We start from the raw sequence: 16,868 nt of genomic DNA on the forward strand, positions 1-16,868 counted from the left end.
ACATATGATAGATAATATTATCAGAGTACGTATCAATGTTTGAAATGAGATATGTGAATTAGAATTGTGGATTTTCTTAAGTTAGAGTTGAAATATTTTAATTAAAAATAAGAAACTAAAATTATAAACTTTGTAAGAGTAAAACAAATTTTTCATTAAAAAATAAAAAAATGAAGAAACAAAAGTTACATAGCTAAAAACAAAATGCTGGATAATACATGACGCGCAGATTTTTTTCTAAATTTAATTTTCTTTTTCAAAATAAATTAACAAAAAAGAAGAAGAGAAACAAAAGAAAGACAAATTAACTTACCAAAAACGAGAACAATTTTTTCCATTATGCAAGCAACTCGCCGACTTTAATTTTGCGACTTTAATAATCACATTCATGGCACTTCCTGACCTCATTATTATTATAATCCATCCTCACTTCTCCTCCATTCCCATTTCCCCTTCACTCGTTGACCACCCCCCTTTATTTTTCCGACCATTCCCTACGCCACTTTTGTTTTCCTTCTCCCTCCACCTTCAACCCAAGCTAGCTTTTCCCTTTTCTCCAACTTCCAAGTTGCATCACAACCCTTGTCACAAGTTTTCTCCGATTCCATTCCAACCTCAACAACAACAGACACACCCCATCCACTTCGATCATCATCATCTCCCATTAATCTCTTCATAATCCCATATGTTCCACTTCCTAATCCCACAATTGCACACAACCTCGTTCTAATCTCAAACTTTTCAACCCTGGGTACTCTCTCTCCTTCCAATATTCCTTAGCAACACATTTATAAAAACCATCCAATTATGTAACTCTACCCTTTCTAGTAGCATATAAACTCCCCCCAAAAAAAAACCAAAAAAAAGACTTTTTTTTTTATCTTCATCTTTCTAACCTCAAAGTTTTCAAACCTGGGTTCCCTATCTCCTTCCAATATTCCTTAGCAACACATTTATAAAAACCATCCAATTATGTAACTATAACCCTTTCTACCTTATAAACTCCCCAGCAAAAAAAACAGAAAAAAAATCTCTTTTTTTATCCTTTCATTTGGAAAATGATGTAGTGTGTCCTCTTCGGTGTGTGCACTATCTTTATCAAATTATCCTGTTCTAGTTATCTTTATTTTATAGTTGTCTGTAGTTTGGAAAAAAAAAAAAAAAAAGAAGGATGCCGGAATCGGAGATAGGGACGCCGACGGCGGCGTCGGTGCCGGCGACGCCGGATACTCCGGGAGGACCGTTATTCACGTCGCTGCGAGTTGACTCACTGTCACATGAACGTGAGTCGTTCTCAATGGCTGGGTGCAAGTGTCTGCCGACCAAGGGCCATAGCTGCTTCACTGATTTCTCAGTTGGTGTTCCACTTCCCAATGTTTCTCTCACTCAAAAGGTAACATTAATAACCTATTTTGGTCAACGCCTTCTACTGCAATTTTTCTTACTCTTTTCTTTTTCATTTTAATCGGTGACGTAGGTAGCGTATCTTATTTTTATTTCATTTTTTCTATTTTTCCTTTTCCCATCTTATTATCATTTGATCATTTTTAGAAATTTTGTTTTTCTCATTATTAAAACTCTAGTTTTTATATGACACATGAGAAATGGATGAATGGGAATATGGGATACTAGTAATTAGTAAAATAATGTTAAATAAATGTTTCTTTTTTCTTTCTAGTCATACGAAATTCACGCGGAGGGTTAACATTCATACACATTGCATACATGCAGGCTGTGTGCGATTTTCTATTTCCGGTAAATCTGGCTTTAGGATAATAGGATGCATATATATGTTTCATATTTCATTCGTCATTGATGGCTTTTATTATAATTGGTTATCTTTTATCCTTTCGATATATAAGATTTTTTTTTTTATCTTGTCAAACAGTTTTTCAGGAGAATAACTTTGTATATTATTATTTTTATTTTAACGATGTGTGGGTAGTATATTATTTACGTTTTATTATAATGAGTTTTTCCCCGCAAATATCAAGGTAGTTTATCCGTCTGTATATAACAATGTTAGATTATTTTTATAAGATATATTTTTCAAATTAAGAAATAAAAAAGCCATCTATACCCATATAAATATACAATTAGTTAAATTTGTAAAATGTGGGTTAACTATATCTATTTTGTTAATGGAAGCGAGGAACTAATTTTGAAGTAATAAAAACAACTTTAGAAGATGAAAAAAAAAAACTTACGTTAGTATAAAATATGAATTAAATTACATTAAATTAACTTAATGTACCAAAACTCGATTTAAACGAACATGTCATACAACTCGACTTGGAGAACTCAGAATATATTCTCAGGTCAATTACATTCTTTTATTTAATTTTTTACTCCGATACAGTCGGGCAACAACCAGTCTTTCTGGCAATGTGCCTCATTTAAAAATAAATGTTAAATGATTTATTAAAAGAAGCGTTAGAAATTGAATTTGGCATCATTCTAAAGTCTAAACCTATTAATTCGACTTAAACTAAACCTATAGATCACCAAAAAAAGAAAAAAAAACTTAAACCAAACCTATCATCTCTCTCTGTATTCCTCTAAACCTGTAGTATTAGCAAGTCCCCCATTATGTACGCATCATCATCTTTCTACACACATCAATAATTTATACTAATATTAATTAAGCTATACACACCTGTAGTACTTTACAGTATTAATTAAGCTACATATGCATCAATAATTTCTATTACTCAAGATGCACGCATCAATAATTTCTGTGCGGATAAAAAAAATCAATAATTTCTATAGATATTTAAGCTTTAATTTCTTGGACTACCTAAGTAGAATAAAAAAATTAAGAATTCCAATCAAAATATATTTAGAACATATTCAAATGTTTTAGGAGTTACATTTTCAAGAAAACCAAAGCATAATTTTGGCTCCTTGAAATTTTACAAGTTGATCTATTGCAGTTAAGAAAAACAATAAATAACTCTGAAATAATTTTTCTCACAAGGATTTGAACGTAGAGAAATATAGATGGGATTTCCGTTATCTTCTCTTCTTTATTGCTTTCCTTTCCAATTTGACTAATCCAAACGCAGAGCTTCTCTTAGTCCTTCATGTCTCACGTTTGATTTTTTTTTTCTTTATAAAAAAGACAAATAGAAACTGACTTTTTTTATAAAATTAACTTCTCTTTACTGAACACAAGGATCACCTTAAGCACCTTTCCCTTTGACTGATACCTACTCCTTCTATGGGTTCATTCAACTATTAACTCAAGATTTTCAATCTTTCTGTTAATACCACGCCCTTTCTTTTTCTACATTGCCTTCATCTCTTATTTGATGTTTATGGTCGTTGACTACTTCGTATTTATTGTCTTCCCCTCCTTCATGTTGTCCTTTTTCTTTGACCATTTGATACAGGCAAGTTAAATTGTCTGTGCTCAAATTTCCTATCCTTTGACTTTGATGCATACCATCATTATTGAAGTTGAGATCTTTTATTTCACCAAAACTCATTTCATAACAGGTTACAAAATTCATTTTAGTTTTACTGCCAATAGAAATTGATAATTTCCCCCCATAACTTTTACTTCTTTTATATTTTGAAATAATTATGATTTTAAAGTTTAATTTGTTCCATTCATTAAAAAAGTTTTATTTGTTTCGAATATTTATATATTTATTACTCTATAAATTTTAAAAATAATAATAACTTTTTTCTGGCAGTTACGTTGTGGTAATTCACTTGATGAGATAAGAAAACATTAATGAAATATAAAGATGTTATAATTAAATAAGCCTATAATTTTATATAGCATTATAACGAATGAATTTCTTATTCTTTATGAATAACCTTAAAGTGTAATTTTAAAATAAAATAAATAATTACGGCTAATATCACGTATTGGCATTTCAAAACTTGAGATCAGGGCTAGTAAAAATCCCTTTATTTCATTACCTTAAAATTAAATATTATGCATTGGCATCTTAGACGTAGAAACTAGGATAACGAAATCGAACTTCTCTTTATAGGTACAGTTAATTTATAGATAAATCAAATGAAAGATTTTTTTTTATTTTTAAAATGAGATTATTGATGTTAATTAATGTTAAATTTTAATTTATTTTATTTTGTTAATTTGTTCTGTTTTTTTATCTTACAAGTAGTTGCTAAGAAATTTATCCAAACTAAAACAAAGTTAAATAACCAAAACAAAAGAGGTGTGTCAAAAAAATAATTTTTTTTTCTTTCATTTCCATGGATAAAACATTGTCGCATTCATAATCAAAGTCGTACCTGCACAAGTGAGGCTTCGACCTTCTTGTTTCATTTTTATAGAACAAATTAGATTTTCCTCTTTTGGAAACTGCTTAAATTTTACTTATTTTACTCTTTTCTTTTAAAAAATGTACTTATTTTTTTTCTTAATAGATGAATATGACTTTTTTTACAGCATAGTTATACTTAACCTTTTTTTATAACATAAATGAACCTTTTAATAATGGTAAATATCCCTTTTTAAATGATATTTTATCTTATTCTTGACAACTTCTACAACCAATAACTAATTTTGAGCATTCTATTGTTGATTTTAGTATTTTAGAAAGTAGAATGAACTTTTAAATACTTTATTTTTGTTTTTAATCCTTATTATAACTCCTTATAAAATCACAAAATTGATAGTAATTATTTAAAACTGTTTGTTAACCATGTCAAGAATCACTATGAAAAAAAAACTATAAAATCTATTTGCAATTAAATAGATTCAAATATAACATATATTCATCTTTCAATGGGCGAAGTTTATATTTTAAAATAAGAGAAGGAGATATCAAAACTACATTTAGTGTAAAATAGATAGAATTTGAAATTAAGTTTGAAAATGGGATTTTTTTATATTTTAGATAAGTTTTTATTTTGATTAGCGAGTTTTGAATAGAAAATAATTTAATCGAACTAATTTTGTAATTTTTTTAGTAAAACATAAGAATTCGAGAGTTCATTTCGAAAGAAAGATAAAAGCCAAACAAGACTAGTATCAGGCCCATCCCTTATGAATTACTTGTGCACGATGGATCGAGTCTTTTTCTCCCTTGATGGTAGCTGCTTGCTAGTTGAAGCTAAAGGCACATTTGAATTAGGTTTGGGGTTTGATCCCTATAATCTGAAAAATCACCAATCCCCATCCCTTTTCCGCTTCCCAAGACCTTAAGAATTTTTTTTTTTTTTTGTTTCCCACAACTACAAGTTGTTTGATGTTAGATAACAAATGAAGAATAAATAATAATTTGGGGGTAAAATACAGGTATTTTATCACGCAACTTGTAACATTTCAATTATTGTACATAAATAGGCATAATTCTGACATAAAGAATTCACAATGCGTGTGTTTAGATAGAGAGTATATTGTGAGTGGCAACAAGCCTTTGTTGCTGGGTTGGGTACCCCTGGTACCTTGTATCCTCTATTGTACTACTTTATATTTTCATATATATATATATAAGAATCAATTACTCAGAGAGAAAGCAAATTTAGAAGTAAACAATGTACAAGAATGAACCATTATATTATCACATTGTAAAATGTTGAATTCAATTACAATATGCACAAAATACAAAGTTAATTGTAACAGGAATGAGGTTGAAATTGGGCACTAAACAACGTTGTAAAGATGAACAAACAGGTTGGAGCAGAGTTTGTGGGGACTTTCATATTGATATTTGCCGCAACGGCAGGACCAATAGTGAACAACAAGTACAATGGAGTAGAGAGTCTAATGGGAAATGCAGCTTGTGCAGGGTTAACTGTGATGTTTATCATTCTGTCCATTGGCCACATCTCAGGTGCACACCTGAATCCATCCCTCACCATTGCCTTCGCGGCCTTTCGCCACTTCCCTTGGACCCATGTCCCGGCCTACATAGCAGCACAAGTCTCTGCCTCCATATGTGCATGTTATGCTCTCAAAGGTGTTTACCACCCTTTCCTCTCCGGTGGGGTCACTGTCCCCACCGTCAGCGTCGCCCAGGCTTTTGCAACCGAGTTTATCATCACTTTTATTCTCTTGTTTGTTGTCACTGCTGTCGCCACCGATACTCGTGCGGTGAGTTCATCCATTGCAATCCTTGTTACTTTGTTAAATATCCGATTAACTTATATCTCCACGTGTTAGGCAGGTTGGTGAATTGGCAGGTATTGCTGTTGGGGCTACAGTTTTACTCAACATTCTCATATCAGGGTGAGAATGCTAGATCTTATAAAAGTTTAACAATAAAGATTCACAAATGAGTGACATCTTGTGTTGATTGATTAGGCCGACAAGTGGTGGTTCGATGAATCCGGTGCGCACGTTGGGTCCAGCCGTTGCAGCAGGAAATTACAAGCATATATGGATCTATTTGGTGGCACCAACGTTGGGTGCTCTCGCTGGTGCTGGTGTTTATACGCTCGTCAAGCTGCGTGACGAGGAGGCCGAACCGCCGCGACAAGTTAGAAGTTTCCGTCGCTAATTTGGCAGCGCAGCGTCACTGTTCTGTTCTTCCTCCACCCCACAACTCAAGTCATGTATCTAGCTCCTTGTTTGATTTTATATGTATAATCTAATATAATAAAATGCGGGGGAACTCAACATGATCCTATTTGTGAATTTATGTGTGTATGGTTCGTTTCAGTTGTGTTATGTACACCATGAAAAGTTAGCCTTGTGGGTGTAGAATTTCTTAAAGGACTAACTAAAGCCATGATGATTTGTGCTCCTTGAAATTAATAATATGTATGATTTGTAGAAAATGGATCTTTTGATGTTAGATTTTCATGGGACAAAAGGTACTTGAAGATTTTGTATTCATTTTTTAATAAATATTATTGGATACAAGAAAATTTGTAAAATATTATCTGGAGAAATATAGATATAACTTTTTACACATAAAAATCAAGTATGAAAAGTTTCATTTTTATTTATAAAGATATGATGAGTTTAACCCAACTTTGTCCATCCATAAAATAGAGAAAAATTTGCATTGATTATTGTGTTATATATTGAGAAAAATTGTCTTTATGTCTACCTTATTGGATAGCATCTTCGGGTGTGACTGTAAAAAAATAATTTTGTTATCCTAATTATTAACAACAATTGTCATAAAAACTCATATTAACCATAGACAAAAAAAAAGTCCAAAGAATCATAGTTGTTATTTTAAAATAGTTGAGCTAATTATTAATATCAAATTGCTGAATTCTAATTAATATCAAATTTAAGGTTGATTTGATAGTTAGAAAGGAAAATTTAAGAATTGAAGAGAAGAAAATGGGGGGGGGGGGGAGTGGGAGTAGTCATCCAATTTCCACCCTAACATTCTAAAAAAAAACCCTAAGTTGTTATTGATTGATAAAAAAAAAATCAAATTGCAACCTAAACCATTATTTAATGTGTAAGTGAAGATGAGATGACAAATCTATCTACTTTCTAAATGCATACACCATCGATATTGCAAACAACATAAACTACTTATTCTCAGTTTTATCCCCGAGACTCAATCCCAAACGAGAGGGATTGATAAACAAACCTTAATTAAAATTTCCAAAACTCATCACACATTGGTAGTGATTGCATATTATTTACATATATGATGCTGCATATTATACCTTAAGGTGTTATATATATATATATATAAAGAGAGAGAGAGACTAAGACTAAACTTCAGTAAATGCATGTTTGGTATCACATCCTACATCTCCAAACAGGCTATAAGAAATCTGAAGCAAAATCACGTGAAGGATGACAGCAATCCATTCACAGTTTCATCTAGGGAAACGATGCTTGGTGAGTCCAATAAAGTAGGCTTCCTTATCCAGTATTGCTGAAACCTCTGCCTTCCATACTCCTTATAGTCAAAGTCAATTTTGTTCACATAACTCTGCATGTACATGCATACAATATTAGTATACCTTATGCTTAGTATAACCAGGGAATTGGAAAATAAATAAATAAACCTTACCGAAATAAGTCCCCACAAACCCCAAAATAGATGGTTTGCAAGAGTGTATTTTTCTGCAGCTTTCACTAACTGGTTCACTTTAGCATTGCTTGGTTTATTGCCTGTGTGCAAGGAGTTGCCAGTTGCCACAATAAATTTGAGACATGAATGAGATTCAGAAGAGTTGCATTTCATAACATGATTTCAACTTCTCATATTCATAACATACTGCATGTGACTGACATAATTTTGACAGACTGAACGTGACATCAATTAAGTCAGCATGCATGAAACGATTCATAGAGCTACCTTAACCAGGCACGTTGAAGAGTGAATGAGACATCACACATAAACTGTGGAGTTCATGACTCATGAGTTATTGAATAAAATAAGCTAATAACTAAGTTAAGCATAAATTAAACAAATGATTGCAAGCTCCATAGAAGCAAAGACCGATTAACCAATAATTTAAACTGTGTGAAGTTAAGGAATTCTAATTATTCACTGAGGGTTTTTATCATCTTGAAATAAACTAATAGCAATTATATATACATCCAGATTTTTGCTAGGCGGGGCCTAGGCATAGTCCAGAGGTGTATTTTATATTGTTTTTACAAATGGGTTGAAATTGTTTTCTCGTCTTATGTCTTTTTTTATTAGTATTAAAATATAATATGTGAATAGAAAGTATAAAAGATTTAGAGTTTTTTTTCCTAATGTGTTATTATATTCTTAAATTCAGGCTAAATGAATTTTAAATAAGTGACATATTAAAATGTAATGAACCTATTATATCTAGTTCGAAGAGAGACACTTCATGCTTATATCTGGATGTACTTTTGAAAATAAAAAGTGAAAAAGAAAAAAGAAACAGTTAAAAAAGTATGACAAGAATTACATTTTGAAGATTTATAAAAGAAATAAAAATAAATGGAGATAATTATAAATTGAAGGATAATTTATGAATAAAAAATGTGTATATCAAAATAAATAATTATCTTTATTAATAGTTATTAATAACATAAAGTGTTTGTTTTCTTAATAAGATAAAAAAACACAAACAACAACTTAAATTATAAAAAAATTAAAACTAAAAATTGGTATATTGGTAAAAAAAACAAAAAATATGATGTGATGTTAATAAAAAGAAAAAGAAATAAAGATGATTTTTAAGAAATAAAATTACATCAAAAAATTATATATTCATCCTGTGTATCTTTTCTTCTTCTTTTAGATGTGACTTTCTATATAAATATTTGCCTGCATGTATTTTTTTGTCTAATGTAAATTGTGATTGTTGAAATTTGTTAAAATCATACTATTTGTTTAATGTAATTAAATATATCATTTTTAATTGAATTATGTGTCTAATTTTTATGTAAAATATCCTTATATTTTTAAATATTATTATATAAGTGAAACTAGACCTAATGTCCTTTGATAAGATTCTGACTTAGTCTTATAAATGAATAAAATGTGATTAGAAGGAAAATTTTATTAATGATAATTAGTCAAATTTTTCAAAAAAAAAAATCTTTTAATAAAATTAATAAATACTTTGACACAAATAACATAATTAAGAAAATATAAATATCCTAATCTATTATTCCGTCTAAGGCTCTAAAATATTAGGACCCACCCTATTTCTGCCAATCACGTGTAGTAATGGAGTTATCAGAATAGTGGACTAACCTTCAGAACTCAGATAGTTGCGAATAAATCTTTGACGTTCCTCTAGTCCTGGTTTACCATATCCAATTTTGTGGGTCAGCAATTCAGAGTGATTTTAGTAAACATAATATTGCAATTACTATTAATCATTGTGGAAATGTATTTTGGGCAGAAAAGATATAACAAACAAGAACATTACCTGGATATTTCTTGTAGTCAAGAACATGAGGTGTGTCACTGTGGTAATCTGCCACCATTTCACAGAAATGATTGGCCAGGTCATATGCAATAGGATTATAACCGGCATATTCGTAGTCCTGTATCATTAAAAGAAATTAAAAAAAATACTATAAAATATATGACAAAAAATCAAGTGATTCAACTTCGAGTTCAATTCGAATTCAATCCTTGACAAAAATAATTTTTTATCAAATTTTACCGATCAAATTCAGAATTAATTAGAATATATATATATAGGCTACAACAAATACGATAGGCAAAGAATATATGAGCACAACTTACAATTATAGTGATTAATCTTGTCTCTTCATCCATCATTATGTTACCATATTGTAAGTCATTGTGACAAAAAACAATCTCTTGATATCCTTCAGATAACTTCTTCTCCAGGATATTTATTTCCTCATCCAGATTGTCCAAGCCAAATTTTTTTGCATCCTTTGGGGAGCACAGACTTTTGGCTTGACCAAGCCACTTCCTAGTAAATAACACACAGACAGTATTTAATATTCAGCATAGCAATGAAAAAGGATTTTAAGATTTATCTGACTTATAATTACCTCACTCTGTGCCAAATCTGAGCCTTCTTTGCACCAGGCATATGAAGATTATGGAACTCTCTCATCTTAGATGCTATCAAAGCAGATACTTCAGGGTCACGGAGGTCAGCAGCTGATAGAGTCTAAAAAACAACAAAATAAAAAATAAAGAACAGAAAATAATAACAGGTTATACCCAATCATTACACTAGGAACATAAATAAACACTGTTTGTAAAACTCATTATCTTCACTTTTGACTTGTTCAATTGTTTCGTATCCATCCGGATTTGGGATGCATAAATCGACATCAACAGTACATAAAAATCACCGAGTACCATAGTCCATAGTTGATATGTGAGGCCTACCAAGTTAAGGTGGTGGAATATAATTCTAATAAATTTAAATTATTTTATTCACCTTTGGAACTTAGTACTTAGGTTGTCAAGATTAAATTTTCTTTGACACATCCCCCCGTCCCCTTCATAATAGACAGGCTTGAGTGGATAGTATGATTAAATCTCTGAATTACGTTGTTAATGTATGTCTATTTTTAGCAACATAAGTCATTACTATGAGTTATTCCACCTAAAACTTATTCATTTGTACAGTTCAAGAATCATCTTGGTTTAAATAAAAAGGTCTTTAATTTCATATATAGTGTCTATGTACTGCTTTTCAGAGTCCTGTATAGGAGAAGATCATAAGGTTCATCAATTAGTTGGGTGGATCAAGCAAATTACCCATTTATTGCCCTTGGGTCAACTCTTCGACCCAACCTAGAAGTGCCAGATATAAAAGGTGACAAACAATATGTTGACAACTACTTAATTGCATAATTGTCAATTACTATATTTATTAGTTAGCATTTAATGAGTGAAATAGACAGGAAATAAGACTTTCCAACTCTGATAATTCCATGTATGCATAAAAATTCCAATGCCTTTACCTCATCATTGTTTTATTATGTTCCTTTATTTCTAACAGAAATAACATTTAGAAAGGGGTGGAGGAATAAAGAATTGTAAAAGTAGCACTTATGAGCACCTGATCCAATCCCATTGATTCATCACCATTCAATTGGGTTTCTTAAAGATGCTTCTTAATTAATCCTAAACAGGTAATAGTATTTTTTTGGGTAAATGAAGGAAAACGAAACAAAGGGGATGGTATTGGTAACCTTCCATTGCTCCAAGAGTAAAGGGTACGAAAAAGAAAGCATCAGTCCAAAGAAAAGCTTTTTGACTACAGAATAAAGTAAAAAGCTAATTCACTTTCAAACTGAGCATATACTCTCTAAAGCTCAAGCACGAATTGAAATAATCATTGCAACCAATTTATTCGGAATAAATAAAAACACTAAAATCTATGGTCATAGGAGAGGCTGTTTCATGTTGGGGTCACCTAGGCCTCAATATTCAACGAGAGTTTATGGGGATATTTAATATTTATAGATAACCAGCCAACAACGATGCCTAACACTAACCGAGTTTGAAAATCGGACAACATAGAATATATGACTGATTCATCCTTACCGGTACCTGTTCACCATTGCATACGATTTCGGTAGTTTAATTTTATTGCTGTTAGTGTAAGTTATTTTCCATCAAATAACAATAAATAAAATCAAACTTATCCGCTTTCAAAAAACAAAGTCAAACTTATCTAATGATGCATTAAATCACAATTGACTTTTCTATCTCATGTACCAAATGCCCAACTTAATGAGTCTATCTACATGGTCAAAATAGAAAGATTTTAATGAAATAAATAAATTTTATCATTTAGATTTAATAAATTTTTTATTTCTAACAAATTCTTTGTGTTTTTGGCCCTTGGGGCTTCGTCAATCTACCTGGTCAACACAGTAGAAAAATATTTAAATCTAGATTTAGCAAAATAGTAAATAGTAGTCTATGCAACAAAAATGTTACAGTAAAAAACTCTTATATTATTATATAGTCATAAATTATCATATATTTTTTTATGAGTAATTATTATACATGTTTGTTGATTTTATAATAACTAAATTAATTATATTTATTGTTTTATATTGTAAAACTTTGTAGAGTGACAGTTATAAATATTAAATTCATTAGCAAAAATGTAAAAATTAACCAAAAAAAGAAGAAAAAAAACTGGATAAAAAATTAAATCCAATAATATAACCTCCTCAGGAAGGATAATTTTCTGCAGCCATGTAACTATCATGTCAGTTTATGTGATGAAAAAGAGGTATATAATATATATATATATATATATATATATATATATATATATATATATATATATATATAAGAAAGATAAGCACATACTCTGGCATGAATAAACTCCTCAACTCTGCCAGAGGTGAATCGGCCAAGAAGGCGTGGACCCTGACCATGCTTTGAAATGCACTCAAAGGTTCGAATTTCTTCTTCCCTGTCAAAGAAAACTTCAACACCTTCCCCATATAAACGAATCAGAACCTTTCTGACCTCACCATCATTTTTGGTTGGCCAGTTTATCTGAAAAACTTCATTGGTCAATGCACCATTCAGTGGAATCACCTGCAAGGTGTTCACATCATCGATCACATCCCCCAAATCCGAAGCCACTGCAGAAAGCACTTCCATTATCTCTTCCTGTGATCCGCACCCTTTCAATAGTTCCATTGTCTTTATGGCCATACTTAAAAACAGCCGAAATCTGTTTGTGCCGAAAAAACAGAGAAAGCTGAAACAGAGAGTTTGGTTAAGTGCTTTCTTGCTTGCACAAGAACACGGAGAAAGATGCGGGATTTGAGAACCCAGTTGCGAGAAAACTTCACCAACCGATGACCCTTTATAAGAATTTTTCTAAAAGAAAAGTAGAATTTGCGTGTTTTAAAAAATCACCCCAAGACAGAGAAGTATAGAGTTTGAAAACAGGGGAAATGCTGCCACCAAAAGAGTTTGAAAGTAGAAGATTGCGTGAAAAAGACAAAGTTTTTCGGAACCCAGTTGAGGAAAAACGTAAGGGATAAAAAAATCCGTGAAGAATGATTAAAGGGTAAGAAGAGAAACGAGAAAAAGTAGAATTCAGAGAATTAGGAACTGACCAAAGAAGCAGAAGCAGAAGCAGAGCAGAGTAAAGAATTTGGTTATGTGAAAAAGACTATTGTTCTTTGTTTGTGTGAAGTCAGAAATCATACAGCATATATATATATATATATAAAGAGAGAGAGAGAGAGGAAGACAATTATTCTATTAGCTAAAGTCTTGGCCGTTTACAGTGCGTATTTGTTTGGTGTTTGTTTGACCATAGATCTTTATTTTTTTTATTAATAATTTTAATTGAAAAGAAAACGTTTTATATCGGTAACTTACACTGAAGGATTTCCTGTAATGCTAAATAGTCAAACTTGCAGATGATATTAGCTAAGCAAAGCAAAATCAATGAGAATAGATAGATATGGAAATAATAATAAAGAAGAAAAATCTCACGACTTTTTCAATATAGCAAGATATTTATTTATTTGAATAAGAAAGTCACATTATTTTTTATGCATCGTTTATTTTAAAAAGTCACTGTATCTATCTTTTATTTCATTTGATAAAATTAATTGTTTTTATGAGGCTTTAAGTTTTTAAATAATACAACAATTAAAGTATAAATTTATAGTGGAAAGTACTGTTATTTTTTTTTTATCAAATTAAGTTTTTGTGAGAGTTTTATCATTGAATTAGAAAAATAGTAATAAAAACGCTTATCACATAAACACTCGAATATATTGCAATAATACTTAATTTTTTTCAAACCCATGTTGCATCAAAATTAAATGGTTAAAATAATTTTTTTCATTCTCATATTTAAGTTAGGTAGATAAGAGATATACAAAAGAGTTATACACATAAGTTTGGATATCTAACCATTATTTTAAGTATAAAAAAATAACATATTTTAATTTTATAAAGAAGAAAATTTAAAAATTTTAAAAAGACAAATTCCATATATTTTCATTTTACAATAAAAAATATATATATTTTAACCATTACAAGTTCATGCATGAAAAAGCTTTTATGCAACGTGACTTTGGATGCTTCATAAAAGGATACAAAGTCTCATTCGGAGATTGTCTTACTAATGTACTAGACTACTAGTTGATTTGAAAAGTTGATATACCATTGACATCATCATAATATTGAACTTTAAAACTACGATAAACTCACGTTCATAAATAAATAAAAAGACTTTATCATGGAAAAAGCTCACGTTCTTGTTTTTTTCTGTAAAACTATATGAAAAAATTTAAGTTCATCATTATGAAAAAGAAAGGATAAGGAAGAGTCAAAGGGCCATGTTTTACAACAAATAAAAGGTCAAAATTGTCTCAAAGATGAACCGCGTCCTCCACGAGAAGTGCAGTTAATTGTTAATTGAGGACAAAAATAATGCCGTTCAGAATCAGCTAACACGGCTCCAAAAGAATAGCTTTTAAAGGCCAACGAAGATTAATATAATTAGTAAATAATCTATGAATCTATTTGTAAGATTTTTTAAGCAGTATAAAAAATATGAATAAATAAGAAAATAGATAAAGATTTTTTAATAACACAAGGCAATTAATAAATACTCTTTCAAGTGGATAAGGTAACAATTCTTGGGCCATGAGCGTTGAAGATGAGTATATGAACCTCAGGACATGGACGGTTGTGTCTGGCATTACATAGCATAATAAATTATAATAACAGATCGTTTTTAGGTGACTTGTCTTTATATTGCATTATATTGAGATGTTTTAATATTTTCTTAGATCGAGATATTATAATCGAAATAACTGTTATTAACTGAAAAAGGAATTTATGCCAATACTCAAATGGATTTATCACAATTTTTACGTCAATATTTCAATCACTCCTTTTCACATCACATGTTATTGTCATGTACTCATAACCACACTTTTTTTCCAAACAGTATCTCGCTCTTCATTTGCTCGTCAAGTCAAGTGATTCTAAAACTTTTATAGCATAATTTATTACTCTTAACCTTTATTGCATGTTTTTTATTAGATGCTTTTTGATTTAAAATGTTAAATATTTTTTTATATAACATGTTTTAAAAATATTAAAATAATCTCTAAAAACATTTTCAGAAAATATAAAATGATTTTCGTTCCAAAAAAAATTATCATGATTGTTTTCAAATATAAAATCAATATATTCGCCATTTTTATAGATTTTTATAACTCTCCTATAAAGAATTGTAAGACTTTAAGTATTCTTTTATTTTAGGTTAGACTGGATTCATATGAATTTAATTTTCTAAAAAAAGAATTGATACTAATTTGTGATTTAAAATGAAAATTTTACTTTGTTTTTAGTAACTAATCAAAAAGCATCAATTTATTCTTTCAATCATAAGAATTTGATATTTATTTAATTCTTTGACGATAAAAATAAAACTAATTTAAGTTTTAAATTTCATTCTTCTTTGAAAAATAACTATCTAACGTAATTTTATGATTGAAAGACTAAAATAATATATTAGTTTTTAAAAATTAATATCAACTCGATTTTAAAGAAACTAAGATGCTTTAAATGATTTTATACCTAACGTTCTTAATTTTTTTAATATGATATAAAATGGATCGCTTCATAATTAAAAAATAAAACAAATTTTCGGATGTTTCTATGTCCAACTATTATACTTTATTTTAAAGTGTTTCCTATAAGTTTATTGATTGAAAGTACAAAATTTACTTGTTTATTTGTGTTTGTTTAGTTTGCAGTTTGCAGCACTTGTTGAGTCGTACTTTCGGAAAGTTTTGTAATAATAAATAGAAAATTTCACGTTTAAAGCCTCAATATATAGAAGAATGAAAAATTCAACAACAAAAAAAATAGAAGAATGAAAATAAAAAAGCTTCCTGTGACATATATTAGAAATAAACAAAGAATAAGCAGCACATATCAAATTTACTTGAGTATCTCTAATCACATGTGGCTTCTTAATTTCTCCTATTATAATAGGAAAATCCATTTGACTGCTTATTAATTAGTTGGCTTGCCCTATTCTGATGTTTTTTTTTAATAATTCATCAGTCATTGGTATTAAAACAAAGTACTACCCATTTAATAAGGCACGTATGAAGGGATAACTGAACAATGGCATTCTTAATTGAAAGAAGGCAAATCAAAAACTTAGAAAGCAGAGTGATACATACGTGAGAGTGAGAGGAGTCAGCTGAACCTTTACATGTTTACCATGCATTATTTATTGACACACTCATCATAGGATTCTTGCTCTTATCTATATATGTCCCCACCAATTTCAATGGTCCTTGATGTGAGAACATTTATATGTAAAGTATTTGTCAGAAAGTTAGTCAATTGATTATTGCTATATTTCCCCACACATGTAAATGAAATGTATGTTGTGGCGCAGCTCTTTCCCCATGCTATACAATATACAATATCACTGTACAAATATTATAAACGTGGATAATATAT

General features: G+C 30.0%; 2 protein-coding genes across 6 annotated transcripts; one reads left to right on the forward strand and one right to left on the reverse strand.

Annotated features, from left to right (window-relative positions):
- Nucleotides 1-372: 372 nt before the first annotated feature.
- NIP5-2 (aquaporin NIP5-2) lies at nucleotides 373-6,762 on the forward strand. 3 transcript variants are annotated; one of them, XR_001383278.3, is made up of 5 exons: nucleotides 412-1,393; nucleotides 5,645-6,076; nucleotides 6,150-6,211; nucleotides 6,287-6,667; nucleotides 6,699-6,762. XR_001383278.3 is itself a non-coding variant. In XM_003535512.5 (4 exons), exons 1-4 carry the CDS (start codon nucleotides 1,172-1,174, stop codon nucleotides 6,480-6,482), a joined length of 900 nt encoding a protein of 299 aa, XP_003535560.1. In that variant the 5' UTR covers nucleotides 373-1,171; the 3' UTR covers nucleotides 6,483-6,762. The 3 variants fall into 3 exon arrangements, 2 of the variants coding, with proteins under 2 accessions (XP_003535560.1, XP_014618820.1); XM_003535512.5 differs by having other exon boundaries at nucleotides 373-1,393; nucleotides 5,657-6,076; nucleotides 6,287-6,762; XM_014763334.3 differs by having other exon boundaries at nucleotides 6,287-6,762.
- Nucleotides 6,763-7,283: 521 nt separating this feature from the next.
- On the reverse strand, nucleotides 7,284-13,552 carry LOC100799515 (ethanolamine kinase 2-like). 3 transcript variants are annotated; one of them, NM_001255050.2, is made up of 8 exons: nucleotides 13,478-13,552; nucleotides 12,714-13,086; nucleotides 10,421-10,542; nucleotides 10,143-10,338; nucleotides 9,820-9,937; nucleotides 9,642-9,689; nucleotides 7,971-8,071; nucleotides 7,284-7,889 (listed from the first exon to the last, which is right to left on the reverse strand). In NM_001255050.2, the coding sequence occupies exons 2-8, from the start codon at nucleotides 13,065-13,067 to the stop codon at nucleotides 7,740-7,742; spliced, it is 1,089 nt and encodes a 362-aa protein (NP_001241979.2). In that variant the 5' UTR covers nucleotides 13,068-13,086; nucleotides 13,478-13,552; the 3' UTR covers nucleotides 7,284-7,739. The 3 variants fall into 3 exon arrangements, with proteins under 3 accessions (NP_001241979.2, NP_001402644.1, NP_001402645.1); NM_001415715.1 differs by having other exon boundaries at nucleotides 12,714-13,113; NM_001415716.1 differs by having other exon boundaries at nucleotides 12,714-13,552.
- Nucleotides 13,553-16,868: the final 3,316 nt, after the last annotated feature.

This window comes from Glycine max, chromosome 10 (assembly GCF_000004515.6).
Source record: "Glycine max cultivar Williams 82 chromosome 10, Glycine_max_v4.0, whole genome shotgun sequence".
NCBI lineage: Eukaryota > Viridiplantae > Streptophyta > Magnoliopsida > Fabales > Fabaceae > Glycine > Glycine max.

What these genes read in the sequence shown, in the direction of transcription:
- NIP5-2 (XM_014763334.3), top strand. Translation starts at nt 1,172, where the DNA reads ATGCCGGAATCGGAGATAGGGACGCCGACGGCGGCGTCGGTGCCGGCG. An exon ending in ATGTTTCTCTCACTCAAAAG is followed by an intron (nt 1,394 to 5,644) that starts GTAACATTAATA and finishes AACGTTGTAAAG; the next exon opens with ATGAACAAACAGGTTGGAGC. An exon ending in TCGCCACCGATACTCGTGCG is followed by an intron (nt 6,077 to 6,149) that starts GTGAGTTCATCC and finishes CGTGTTAGGCAG; the next exon opens with GTTGGTGAATTGGCAGGTAT.
- LOC100799515 (NM_001255050.2), bottom strand. Translation starts at nt 13,067, where the DNA reads ATGGCCATAAAGACAATGGAACTATTGAAAGGGTGCGGATCACAGGAA. An exon ending in CAACTATCTGAGTTCTGAAG is followed by an intron (nt 8,072 to 9,641) that starts GTTAGTCCACTA and finishes CCTTGCACACAG; the next exon opens with GCAATAAACCAAGCAATGCT. An exon ending in GTTTGTGGGGACTTATTTCG is followed by an intron (nt 7,890 to 7,970) that starts GTAAGGTTTATT and finishes ATGTACATGCAG; the next exon opens with AGTTATGTGAACAAAATTGA.